We start from the raw sequence: 14236 nt of genomic DNA, 5'->3' as shown, positions 1-14236 counted from the left end.
TTTAATAAAGTAAGTGGAATGTTTTTGGCCATGCCATCTGGTGATGCCAATGGACTGCCATCCCTAATACCTTTCAGAGGTTGAAAACAAGCCTGACCCACATCACCCCTATATTTATGGTTTGTTTGAATTTAAACAAATTAACTGAATTAATTAAATTATGAAGTACTGAGATGTATAAAGCACTCTGTGTCTCTTAATCACTGTTTAGTTTGGTCAACTTCTGCCTTAGTTTTATTGATGACCTTTGGATAGTCTAGGGTAACTGATGACAATCTACTCCTTTCCTCTGAAAGCGTGGACTTTTGCCCTTTTCTGTGTGACAACACTTCAGTTTAAAGGTACATTTGGGGAAGTTTGAGGTCTGCAGTTAATCTAGGTAGCAAATTAAATATGGGAAGAGAGATTTGAAGTTTACAGGAGCATTTGAAAACCCCTGTTCTTCTGCTTTCTTTTCCTTGTTAGCTTTAGCCAATTTCAGCTTTCGGGCTACTGAGAGGCATTTATGGTTTTAAAAAAATGTATGTGTCAGCATGATGTTGAGTTAGTGTGGAAAGTTGTGTTAAGTGTTTAAATAAGTTCCCCTGCCTCTTCAGAATCCTTTCTGACTTTCTGTTTACCTTGCTTAATACAAGTAGTCCTCAACTTACCACAATTGAGCCCTAATTTTCTGTTGCTAAGTGAAACATTTGTTAAGTGAAGCTTGCCCTATTTTACATTTCTTGCCACAGTTATTTGGTTTTTTTCCCAGTTTTTAAGAAATTTTATTACATGTAAAATTCCATTTCTAAATAAACAGTGTGTTGTGTGCATACAAGTAATTTTGAGAAATAATAATCATGTTGTTGCTAATTGTGGTTGTGTCTGACCCATTGCAACCCCATAGACAATGTTCCTCCAGGCCTTCCTGTCCTCTACCATCCTCTGGAGTCCATTTAAGCTCATAGTGACCGCTTCAGTGACTCCATCATTCTCTGTCGTCCCCTTCTTCTTTTGCCCTCAGTCTTTCCCAGCATTAGGCTCTTCTCCAGTGAGTCCTTCCTTCTTATTTGGTGGCCAAAGTTTTTGAGTTTCATCTTCAGCATCTGGCCTTCTAAAGAGCAGTCAGGGTTGATCTCCTCTAGGACTATAATAATCATAATGTTCATTACATTGGTATTAGTCACATAATAATAATATTTGGTCTTGTCACAGTTGTAAAGTGAATCACTGGAGTTGTTAAGTTAGTAACATGGTTGTTAAATTAAACTGGCTTCCCAATTGACTTTGGGAAGGTCACAAAAGATGATCACATGTCCCTGGGAGGTATAACCGTCATTAATATGAGTCAGTTGCCAACCATCTAAATTTTGATCAACAGCCGTAAGTGTGAAAAATCGTCATAAGTCACCTTTTTCAGTGCTGTTGTAACTTTGAACAGTTACTAGATGAATTGGTAAGTCGAGGGTTACCTGTAGTCACTCAATATTCCTTATGGCTTTTTTTAAAAAAATCCTTAATTGGGCTTTTGCTTTCTTCATTTCATTTTCAATATTTGCATTAATATTTCCCACATTAGCTAGAAGTTTCTCTCTCTCTCTCTCTCTCTTATATAAAGATGGTAATATTCTGGCCATATCAGAACCCACCACTGGACTTTGGAAGCAGGAGGATTAGCCAAGGCTCTCAGCAAAACAGAGGGAAGCAATTAATTCTCTTTCCCCTTTTCACCTACAGTTCTATAAATAGAGCCTCCATACAAAGGTAAAGGTAAAGGTTCCCATCGCACATCATCGCACTTGTCATATCCTCAAATAGCAGAGGTATTGCACTTGCTGCCTAATTGAAACCATATTCTCTGGTTTGTTTTTAATCTTATTTTGAGAAGATCTCCTGGCACATATCTGCAAAATGTGCCCCTTCAGCCTAGCACAGCTGGTCTCGCGCAGCAAGATAAAAGCATGACAATCAAGTTTGTGGTTTGGTGTGTGAAACAAACCTAAAAAATGTAATTAATTTGCGGTTCGGTGTGTTGTGTGCTTCCAGGTCACTGAGTTAATTCAATAAACCATGGTTCATATCAGTCCATGGAAACACAGCAATGGATCCTGACTTGCTGGCTAAATGTTCTTGAGGGTAATTGAATTTTCTACCTATTTCATATTATCTGCAGAATTATCCCAATAGAGAAGAGAGAGTGGTAAATCCATTTTGAAATAATAAGATATGGGCCCATGCCACCTCCAGCTATTGCTCTGCAGAAAAGTGTTGCAGCTGACACAAAGTTGAACTTGTAAGAGGCATTTTTTTGGAGCGTGACAAGGTTAAAAGTGTTTTTCTTGAAACTGTTCTCTTCATGCATCACTGCACTGTACATTATTACCATTTGAAACTATGAATTTCAGAAGCTGCACGCAATCTAGGCCAGGGGCCAGCTGTGTCCAAAATAATTTTTTTAAAAAAAATACTGCTAGTTTAGCGTTTGGATGACATTAAGGAAACTTAAGAAAACACATCAGCTCAGAACATTTCCACAAGGACATTAAAAGAACATCCACCGAAGCACATTAAAAGCGAACCGGTTTAAGGCCAAAAGTACTTCATCTAGAGTCCCAGAGTTGTTTGGGGCAAGTCCCCCTTCCCCCCAGCTCTTCTGCAACTGATCATTGTCACTATATTAGATGGAGCAAAAGTTGAGTAATCAATTTGGTTCTTGTCCTGTTCCCCCTTTCCCCCTCCCCTGAGCACTGAGGAATGGAAAGATAAAGTTTAAGAAAACCTAATGATCATCATGCTTTAAATTCCCTATTCTTAATTCTGCCTTGAATTAAAACTAGAGGCTGCTCGTCATTTGGATCCTCCAGTTCATATGGAATTAGTCTAATTAAGACAGTGTTTAGCAAAAGGTGCTCTCCACTCCAGATATGTTGTATGACATCTATCTTGATCCCCGGGTATCATGGCAGTCGATCATGCTGACTGTGGTTGATGGGAGCTGGGGCCCTCTGTTCCTCTAGAGTAGGGCTGTCAAACTCCCAGTCCACAGGCCAGATGCATCATGCACATCTGGGGAGCAATAGGTGACAGATGTCCATTGGGGTCAATTAATCTTTTGTGCTAGAACTCAGTGGCGTTGTTTGGCTAACAATGAGATAGTGTTACCCAGGATTGGATGGTCAGCCTCCTATGAAAACAGCCATATAGTGTTAGTTATTCCTACTGCTATAAATTAAAGTAGGACAGCCAGTTTGGTTTAGTGGTTAAGGCATCAAGGTAAAAATCAGTGCCACCTTAATCCTAAAACCAGCTGAGTGACCTTGAATCGTTCACTCTTTCTCAGCTCTAGGAAGAAGGCAATGGCAAACCACTATGGGGGAAAAACCTTGCCAAGAAAGCCAGCAGGGAATTGTCCAGGCAGTCTCTAGGAGTCAAAAACAAAGGCATGCACGCACACACACACACACGCGCACACACTCACACACAAATGATAAAGGTAAAGGTTCCTCTCACACATATGTGATAGTCGTTCCCAACTCTAGGGAATGGTGCTCATCTCAGTTTCAAAGAGCCAGCGCTGCCCGAATACGTCTCCGTGGTCATGTGGCCGGCATGACTAAATGCTGTGAACATACACAGTTAAAGTATTATTTTTCATACAATACAGGTAATCATCAACTTAATGGCCACAATTGAGCCCAAAATTTACGTTGCTAAGTGAAACATTTATGTGAGTTGTGCCCCATTTTGCAACTTCTCTTGCCACAATTGTTAAGTGAAGCATTGCAGTTATTAAATTAGTAACCTGGCTTCCCCATTGACTTTGCTTGTCAGAAGTTCGCAAAAGATGATCACATCATGACACCCCTTCCCCCCAACACTGCAACCATCATAAATATGAACGAGTTACTAAGAAGCTGGATTTTGATCACATGATACTGCAATGGTCGTAAGTGTGAAAAGTAGCAATAGCACTTAGACTTATATCATGCTTCACAGCCCTCTCTAAGCGGTTTACAGAGTCAACAGCCTTAAGTCACCATGGTAACTTTGAATAATTACTAAATGAAGTGCTGTAAGTCGAGGACTACCTATAAATGTTTGGGGAAGGTGTCAATGAACAATTTGAAACTCCATGAAGTGGGTCGATGAATGGAAAAGTGTGAGGACCACCGCCTTAAGACACCCTTTACCCAGTTTGTTATTCATATTTGTATTCACTTAATTATCTGGGTTACACAGAGCATAAACTCTCTGCACCAGATGGCTTCCCCACAGCGTACGAGCCTCAAATTGAGATGGGTCAACAGATAACAGATTAACAAGAGTTGGAAGGGACTTTATAGGTCATCTAGTCCAACCCCCACCTCCGCTCAAGCAGGAGACCCTACACCATTTTTGACAAATGGCAGTCCAATCTCTTTTCGAAAGCCTCTAGTGATGAAGCTCTCACAACTTCAGAAGGCAACAACTGTTCCATTGGTTGATTTTTCTCACTATCAGAAAGTTCCGGTTCCACCACAAAACCGCGGACGACAAAATCGCGCTCGACGAAAGCGCGCATTTGACGTCATCACAGTGCGACGAAAACATCGCGCTGTGATCGAAAAATGTAAAAATAAAGCGAAAACCTTACCCTAACCCCCCCAAACCTAACCCTAAACCTAACCCTAAACCTAACCCTTAACCTAACCCTAAATCTAACCCTAAACCTAACCCTTAACCTAACGGTAAACCTAACGCTAACCCTTAACCTAACGCTAAACGTAACCCTAACGCTCTAAACCTAACCCTAACCCTTAACCTAACCCTAACCCTTACCTTTATGTGAATCGGCTTGCTTTAATTTTATTTTTATTTCAATTTTTAATTTTTTTCGTCGCGCTGTGATGACGTCAAATGCGCGCTTTCGTCGAGCACGCTTTTGTGGACCGCGGTTTTGACGGGTCACGGAAAGTTCCTTCTTATTTCCAGGTTGAATCTCTCTTTGGTCAGTTTCCATCCATTATTCCTTGTCTGGCCTTTGGGTGCCTTGGAAAATAGCTCTCCTCTCTGCGGCAGCCCCTCAAATATTGGAAGACCGATATTATGTCTCCCCTGGTCTTTCTTTTCATTAAACTAGCCATGCTCAGTTCCTGCAGCCATTCTTCATATGTTTTAGCCTCCAGTCCCCTAATCATCCTGGTTGCTCTTCTCTGCACTCTTTCTAAAGCAGGGGTGTCCAATCTTGGGAACTTTTAAGACTTGTGGACTTCAACTCCCAGAATTCCCCAGCCAGCCAGGGGGGGGGGTTGTGTTTGTTCCCACCTCCCTTCGAGGGCAGAAAATGATCGGGGTGCTGGCTGGGGAATTCTGGGAGTTGAAGTCCACAAGTCTTGAAGTTCCCAAGTTTAGACACCCCTACTCTAGAGTCTCAACATCTTTTTTATGGTAGGGTGACCAAAACTGGATGCAGTGTTCCAAGTGTGGTCTTACTAAGGCTTTACACGCCCTAGTAAGTTCCAAAACCCACCTCCCCGCTGGCTTTGCCGCAGCTGCGCTTCTCGGGGGGCGGAGAAGCGATTTAAATGTCCCGCCGGAGAGGCGGGGCGGAAGCGGCTGGTGGGCCTCCTTTCTCCTCCCGCGGCTCCGATTGGCGGCGGCGGCGGCGCTTAGCGGGCGAGGCGGGGCCGCGGGACGGTGCCTGCCTGGCTTGGGGCGCCGCTGCAGCCTCAGCTGACCGCGGGGCGCCCGCACCGCTGCCAGCCGCGCCGACGCAGCCCCCGTGGCCAGGGAGGCCGCCAGCCGGGCCCGGCCGGGCTTTGCGCCATGGAAGAAGAAGCGCGGCGGAGGCGTTGAGGGGCGCCTTGCCGGGGAGCGAAGGCGAGCGGGGCCACGAGGCGGAGAAGCCGGAGCTGCTGGGGAAGAGATGAGCGGCGTCGGCGGTAGCGGCGCTCCTTCGGGGCCGGGCTCCGGCTCAGCGCCCTGCCGCTTCGCCCACTACTTCGTGCTGTGCGGGATCGACGCCGACAGCGGCTTGGAGCCGGATGAATTAGCAGGTGAGCAGCCCGAGGGGGACGGACGGCGGAGGACAAAAGGGGCAGCAAAGGGGGGGATCCGTCCCTCTGGCTCCGCTGGGCTCCGAAGCTCCCGGGGTGGCGCTTATGTAGGTCGGCGCTGCCTCCCTTCCTCCTTCCCGCTTGCTTTTTCTCTCTCTCTCCCGGGCATCGGTCTCCCGGGGCGGCTCCGGGCTTAGCCCTTTGTGGGGAGCCGCCGACGCGCTCCTCGATCGGCGATCCCCAGGATTGCTGGGGCGCAAAGGCGCAAAAGGCAGTTCGTTGCCGGGCTCACCCGGGGGGGTTGGGGGTTGGGTTTGTTCCCGCCTCCCTTCGAGGGAAGAAAATGATCGGGGTGCCCTTGATCGATTTCCCCCAACCCCCCGGCAAGAAGGGGGCGCGGGGACCCCAGGTGGCCTTTTGAAAAAGGACTCTGGTCGCTGCGCCTTCTCTGGGGGGCTTCGCCGCGCAGCCGCTTTCTCCTTTCTCTCCCTGGAGGAGATTTAACTGGGACGGGTACTTCGGAGGAGACCCCCCCCCTCACTCCAATCCCCAGCGTTTCGGTGCTCTTGAGGACCCCCCCCCACCCTTCCTCCGCCCAGCTATGCCTTTCTATTTCCCCTCAGATACGATTCCCACGTTAAAAGAAAAGAGGGGGGGGGAATAAAGGATGTTTATTTTTTTTCCTTACGAAGCAGCAACTCGTCTCCTTGCCCCATCATGTTTATCCCTCCGGTTTAATGTTCGCCCCCCTCCCCTTTCCCTGCCTTCTTTCTTTATATCCCCGCCCATTATCCCCAAAATCGTGATGCCTCCAATGCCTGCAGTAGCCAGCTTTGGTTATGTCACTGGCAAGAGTAACCATGTTTCAATGCAGTTGTCTTTTATCATAGAGGTTGGATACAATCGGCTCCCCCCCCCCCTTTCCCTCCCCGTGGCCTTTTGCTGTCGTCAGGCCCAGGTGTTGTTGGGTTGTGAAAGGTTTATATACACTTCCCTCGTTGTTGCTGGGCCTCTCTGTTGAATCAAGGGCTTGCTGAAGTCCAAAGAACAAGCGGGAGGGGGGGGGGAACCACCTTTGTAACTGCTGTGTTGTTACAGAATGCGCCTTTTGAAAGTGGGTTGAAAGCCCTTTTTGGAGAGGGTTTTAGGCTATGGTGTCTAAACCTCTGACTGTGGATGGAGTAGAAAATGTTCATTAATGTTGCACCGGTATTAATTGATAATGGCAACGCTGCCCCAAAAATAATCATTGAACTATACTTAAGAAGCGTATAATCGGAGGAAAAAGGGCTCTTTGCCAATAGATAGTGATGTTTGAATAAAGGAAAATCAATGATCTAAGGGGAAAAAAAAACACCAAACCACTTTCAAATGTAGTCTCCAAAATATGGCATATTGGTTTTCAGCAGGACAATTTCATTCTTCCCTTTGTTTCCTTCAGAGCTGCCTGGACCTCTAATTATTTCTTTAGTATCCTTTCTTTGATTTTTTTTTAACTGAATTTTTCTATCAGCAGCGATCTTAAAAAGCATCTGTGCATGTTGGGAGAAAAGCCTCACATAATATTTACTAATTTCAGGAGAATGTTGCTTTTATGTATATTAAAGCTGGAGAAATGTCAGAGCCTCTTTGCATAACCAGCTGTAGAAAAAAGGGGAAAATCTGCTAAAAAAAATAGATAAGGGTACAAGGATTAGCAAACCATTTTAAAAGCCTGTAATTAATGCTGTTTGTGGACTCTGAAAAGGATTTAAATTGTAGTGCTGTTTTAGAAAATTCTGCAGTGTCTCAAGCCAATGGATAAAAAAAGGAATTCAATACTCTCAACTTCTGTTTGTTCTGTTCAAAATGAGACTAGCAATCTAGTAGTGACTTAATTACTGCTACATAAAATTGCAGATTTTACCTTTGATATTGGGCTGGTTCTGAAAAATCATGTATTCATTCCAGTATTCTATTTTAACAATATGTGAGTGCTTGGTTAGCAATAAAATCTTTAGAGGACCAGAAACAGAGACATTATATGTTTGTTGTTCGGTTATTGTATTTAACTTACCCTAGCAAAGGAAGTATATATTCTTAAACAATTCTTCAGGCTACTCTGAAATTAAAGATAAATTCATTTAAGGGGGTTTGTTGTTGTTTACTTGATATTTTCAGAAATTTAAGTGCTGCTTTTTCAGCTGTTCAGCTTACTTTCTAGGACCGTGATAGCTGGCCTATGGCACGTGTGCCACAGGTGGCATGCAGAGCCCTCTGTGGGCACACAAGCTGTCGCCCCATGTCAGCTCTACCACATATGTGCACCCACCCCCTGCCAGCCACCTGATTTTCGGTTCTTTGCTGTGCATGCACGGGGGAGGGACGCATGTGGGAGACATGCGCACATGTGGTTCATTTTTGCTCCCAGGAGACTGAAGGGAGGCCTACTAGGCCCAAAATCAGGTGGGCGGGTTGCACAAGGGGGGGTCACACACACATGTGCTGAGGGGGTGGGGTGTACAGGGGGGATGCATGCACATTGCATTTTGGGTGCAGGTGCGCTTTCGGCACACAACAACAAAAAGGTTAACCATCATTGTTCTAGGATGTCTATAGTGTATGTTGGAACTGAATGGGCATATTTCAAGGCAAGTGAATACAGCACGATTGACTTGAATTTGGGAATCATGGTAAGCACTAAAGAAATCTAGGATACATTGGCCAACCATGATCCCATAGATTGATTGAAAAGGGGGATTTTTGCCTATGTGATAACGCTTCTCCTAGAACTCGGATAGGTACAAGATTTGCCATGAAGTACAGATAGTACATATTAGCGTTGCCTTCAGATGTACAACTTTTGTAACCTAATGCAATTTAAGTACCTCAGCTATAAAATGTTTTCTTCTTCTTCTATTTTAGTGAGATAAATATCCTGCCCCAACTTTTTCTCCCCTTAATATCTAACCTGATAAGAACAGCCAAGGTAGCTTGTCCATGACTTTTAACTATGGAGTCCTTGGTGCTCTCTGAGCTTGATTGCTTGCAGATGCTTCATTCTTCAACTGGGTAATATCATCAGAGCACAGTTTAACTCCGAGCTACAGATAATCCTCTTGTAGTACTTGTGACCTGTAGTCCAACCTCCTGTCCTCTCATACCATCTTGGATAAATGTCTGTCTAAGGTTTTTTTTTTAAAAAAATGTCCAAGATGGTATGAGGACTGTAGCTTTGAGCATAGTGGTTTGGACTAGAAGACTTCCATGGTTCCTTCTAGCCCTATAATTTGCCTTGTTTTAATATTTTCCTTCAGGGATGCGGTGGCCCAGTGGCTAAGACACTGAACTTGTTGATTGTAAGGTCGGCAGTTGGGCAGTTAGAATACCTAGTGCTGCGTAACGAAGTAAGCTCCAGCTTCTGCCAACCTAGCAGTTCGAAAGCACGTTAAAAATGCAAGTAGAAAAATAGGGATCACTTTGGAGGGAAGGTAACAGCGCTTCTTGCACCTTCGGCGTTTAGTCATGCCGGCCGCATGACCATGGAGATGTCTTCGGACAGAGCTGGCTCTTTGGCTTTGAAATGAGCACCACCCCCTAGAGCCGGAAACGAGTAGCACACATGTGCGAGGGAAGCTTTACCTTTAATATTTTCCTTAATATAGATTTTGCTTCAACGGATGGTAGCATCTGCGTAGATCTGGGCTCAGAAATGACCATAGTTAGGCTAATAAGTACATGGATAGGAGACCACAAGGACTCTGGATTAGACTGAGAAATTGAAAACAGTTCCTGGAAAAAGACAAAGGCAGATTATTTTTCTACTATTGCCAAGAAAGCAGTATGGAGATGTCCATGAAAGCATAGGGCTGAAGTTTTCTTCAGTTTCCTATTTTTACTTCACAGGAAAATATTGCTTTTCTATGAGAAAATCCTTAATTAGGTAAATTATATTTTGTCCGGAGTATTTGTTATTGAATTTAAAAATATAACAGGTACAAACAAAAATAGACATTAGTTTCAAGTGTTCGCCTTATGAAATATACATTAGTTTCCAAGATAATAGTACTTTGCCTGTAATTTTTCCACTTTCAAGCATTAAATTAAACGTTGGATTTAGTTATAGTATGCAGTATAGTTTCCATTTCCATAAATGTTTTTTTCTCTCTCCATGAGAAGCTTTTTGGTTCTTTGAAACTGAAGGTGAACCCAGTTTCATTTGCATAGCATTTACCTTTGGGAAGTTTAAACTAAAATAACTTCTGATTCCTCTTTCTGAAAATAGCTGCACAATACTTTACGTTGCTATGCTAATTGGGAGTTTGCTGTTACCTTTTAAGTGTGAATATGCTGTTGTTTTCAGAGCTGTAAAAGCAGATTTGCATCTTTCTCAAGGGCGAATGCAAATATCCACAGCAAATAGCTTAACCCTGATCTGAAGTTACTTTTGGGTATTAACTTTTTTTCTGCTGATACTGAAGTTACTCCTGCATTTCTTTTTCTGCTGCTGTTTGAGAATTGACTTTAGATTTTTCATATTTGATATAACAGTCTAAAGGTAAAGGTTTCCCTCACACATATGTGGTAGTTGTTCCTGACTCTCTAGGGAGCAGTGCTCATCTCCGTTTCAAAGTCGAAGAGCCAGCGCTGTCTGAAGACATCTCCGTGGTCATGTGGCCAATATGACTAAATGCCAAAGGCGCACGAAGCACTTTTACCTTCCCACCAAAGATGGTTCCTATTTTTCTTCTTGCATTTGTACATGCTTTTGAACTGCTAGGATGGCAGAAGCTGGGACAAGTAATGGGAGCTCATTCCGTTAAGTGGCGCTAGGGATTCGAACCGCTGAACTGCCGACCTTCTGATTGACAAGCTCCGTGTCTTAGTCACTGAGCCACTTGAATTACGGTCCAGCAAAACATAATTTTTTTGAACATTTACATGGTATGATCTTGGTCTTGAACCTTCATAAGAACAAAGGTTGTCAAGTAAAATTGTTGATAATCTAGTTCTAGTGAATTTAGAACTTTAGCCATTACTTTAGCTAGCTTTGTTTACTTTAGCCTTCTGGAAGGATGTGAAGACCTGGCTTTCCCCTCCAAGCATTGGGCTAGAACAGGGATGTCCAACCTTGGCAACTTTTTAAGACTTGTGGACTTCAACTCCTAGGATTCTCCAGCCAGCCATGCTGTTGTTTCTATTGGTTGTTGGGAGCCACCTAGCACCACTATCTGAAATATGGAGCCATACAAGTTCAATAAATAAATCTTAGTGTATTTCTGCCACTACTTTATCCAACTTCCTTCTCTAAGCCGAAGCTTAACAGATGTGGAATCAGGGTGTTCTTACTCTTGGAGGGGGTACCAGGCAAGGAGCACTTGCATAAATTCCATTTCACTTGTTGTTTTCAATTGTAAATAAGTATTCCAAAGGAGAGCAAGTTCTCTCTGGGTTCCCTGCCTCATTTTAGGGTCCTGGAACCTCCCAAGATTGCGCTAAATAATGGCAAATCATCTATTTTGTTTAAACCCCTTAAAGGCATAAAGTGGGACGAGAAAAGAGTTATTACTATTGTATCCCTGCAACATTGTCCCCATCCCAAAAACATTGCAAAATTGCCTATATTTGCAATTTTAAAAAATTCAAATACATTATGCATGGTGTGGACTTATTGATTGGTTGATTAATTGATTGATTGATTGAAGGGGGGATATCAAGCTGAATGGCATTTAGTTTTATAACACTTGATGGCAAACTTTGCTAGAGTAATCAATGACATCGTTGCCTTTTAAGAATGCTTTGGTTTCGCTTCCTGTTTTGTTTATATAAAGCCTTAAAATGGACCTGCTTCAGTGCTTTGAATGGATTGATAGCTTTTGTGAAAGCCATTCTTAGCTGGTTGGCAGGATATCAATTTTGGAATAAATAATAAAAGCTTTGGTTGATTAATTGGTAGAAAAGTGTAATTGGGAGGCAGAGATTTAAGTGCACACTAGTTTGTTTCCTTCTGATTCTGGTATACTGCAACAGGGAATTTAGAATGGAATACAGAAATGAATATGGGCTTTTGTTAAGACAGGATCTTTTGTTTTTTAAAAGGTCCACACACTGATATCCTTTGTGTTTGATGTATAATTCTGTGGTTTGAGATTATGGGTATAGCTATCAAGGGGCATAGCAAAGACTTAAGGACTCTAAAGTATTCCGCTTCACACACACACACATATATATACACACATATATATATATACACATATACATATACATATTATTACACCTTTATGACATTTTTATTATTGACCACTGGAAATGCAAATATCTGAAGTTCACTATTTAAACGAGTAGCTAGGCTATTTAAATTGAAGGAAATGAAGACAGACTAAGTGGGGGAAATATATGGTTAATTTCTGTTAAACCTATGCTTTTTAAACTAAAAATTAATAAATATATTTACAATAAAAGGAATTCAGCTTCTGCATAAATTATGCCAAAGAGGTTGATAATGATGACAAATTCAGGTAGCCCTCAACTTAATGACCACAGTTGAGCCCAAAGTTTATGTTGCTAAGTGGGAAATTTGTTAAGCGAATCACTGCAGTTGTTAAATTAGGGACACATTTGTTAAGTCAATCTGGTTTCCCCATTGACTTTGCTTGTCAGAAGGCCGCAAAAAGGAAACACTGCAGCTGTCATAAATAATGTGAGTCAGTTGTCAAGCATTCGAATATAAATCACTTGACCATGGAGATGCTGCAATGGTCGTAAGTGTGAAAAATGGCCATAAGTCACTTTCTTTAGTGATGATGTAACTTTGGTCACTAACTGAACTGTTGTAAGTCAAGGAGTACCTTTACAAAAAGGAGACCATTTAAAGTAGCAAATATTTTAAATCTAAGAGGATGTAGGAATTATGATAGTGCACTTTATTTTGCCAATTTATTTAGCAAAAGATATTTATGTGAGCAAAAAAGGTCTTTTTACCATCCTGATGTGCTTGGATTTTAATTCCCAGCATTCTCAACACGCTTGGAAATTTGGGGAGTTATATCCCAACACTTCTAAATGTCATGCTACTGTGTTTCTATTCCCGCTTGGAATCAACTTTAATGTCAAAACTGCAGTGAGATATGTAGCCAACTAATAGGTCAGCCAAATGAGTCAATTTTGCAGCAACATCTAGAACTTTTCTCCTGCAACCAAGAAAAAAAAGGAATTAGATGCATTTTGTATTAGCATTATTATTTGTATTGCATTACACAAAATCAACATTGAATCTAATATAATGCAGCTTGTTTGAAAATTTTCATTCAAACAAGCTGCATTATATTAGATTCAATGTCGCAGTATAATACCAAAAAAAGCAGGTGCAGTAGTGGTCTTTTGAATCAAGTGAATAATTTCCCCATCTAATTCCAGATTTTTTGGTATTATACTGCGACAGGGTGATAAATTCTAGGTTGGGTGACACAGTTTTTATTTATTTATTTACTACATTTCTATGCTGTCCATCCCATCTAGGTGACTCTGGGTGGCTTCGTCATTCAATAAAAATGACATATAAAACATTAAAACAAGAAAGGCCGTAAATTTAAAATTCAGTTGAAATTCAATTTATCAAAATGGAGAAGAAGGAAGTTGGGTGTATTGAACTGTTCAATTAAACATGGTTTGCTAAGTATATTGCAGTTATCAAAGTTTGCTGAACAAAACTGGAATTACCAGGATTCAAATGACAAGCTAAACCCATAACCTATGATTTATCAGCCGTAGGGCTTGGAGTCCTATAACACAAAGCCAAAGATAAATGCTTTGATTTCCAATCAGCAACTTTTCCCATGAGAATTAGAGTCCAATTCATTGAAAGAAAGTTGCAGTAAGGAAGACTACAATAAAATGAAGGACCCTGAGACCAAATGTTTATTCTACAGTGTTTATAAAGGTAAAGGTAAAGATTCCCTTCCAGTGGTGGGTTGCAATTTATTTTACTACCTTTTGCTCATGGGTGGGTGGGTGGAGCCTCCCGCCACTGCCACTAACGGTTCGCCTAATCCAGGGTGAACCGGCAGCAATGCACCTCTGTTCCCCTCACACATATGTGCTAGTTGTTCCTGATTCTAGGGGGCGGTGCTCATGAAGATGTCTCCATGATCATGTGGCCGGCGTGACTAAATGCCGAAGGTGCACGGAACGCTGTTACCTTCCCACCAAAGGTGGTTCCTATTTTTCTATTTGCATTTTTACAT

At 42.3% G+C, this 14236-nt stretch overlaps 1 protein-coding gene across 4 annotated transcripts in view; it reads left to right on the top strand.

Annotated features, from left to right (window-relative positions):
- Positions 1–5724: 5724 nt before the first annotated feature.
- The window catches only part of DENND5B (DENN domain containing 5B), a 135457-nt gene continuing 126945 nt past the window's right edge, over positions 5725–14236 (top strand). For 2 of the 4 annotated variants that reach the window (XM_087722971.1, XM_087722970.1), the window contains exon 1: positions 5727–6014. In XM_087722971.1, coding sequence (XP_087579097.1) covers positions 5885–6014 — 130 coding nt within the window. In that variant the 5' untranslated portion in view covers positions 5727–5884. Of the gene's footprint in view, positions 6015–14236 lie in introns of all 4 variants that reach the window. The other 2 variants (XM_087722967.1, XM_087722968.1) reach the window with 2 other exon arrangements.

Source organism: Thamnophis sirtalis, unplaced genomic scaffold (genome assembly GCF_051295495.1).
Source record: "Thamnophis sirtalis isolate CommonGarterSnake01/CBP01778 unplaced genomic scaffold, rThaSir2_p1.2 scaffold_9, whole genome shotgun sequence".
Lineage (NCBI taxonomy): Eukaryota > Metazoa > Chordata > Lepidosauria > Squamata > Natricidae > Thamnophis > Thamnophis sirtalis.
Note: the sequence above shows the minus strand (reverse complement) of the source record. Positions and strands in the feature narration are given on the sequence as shown.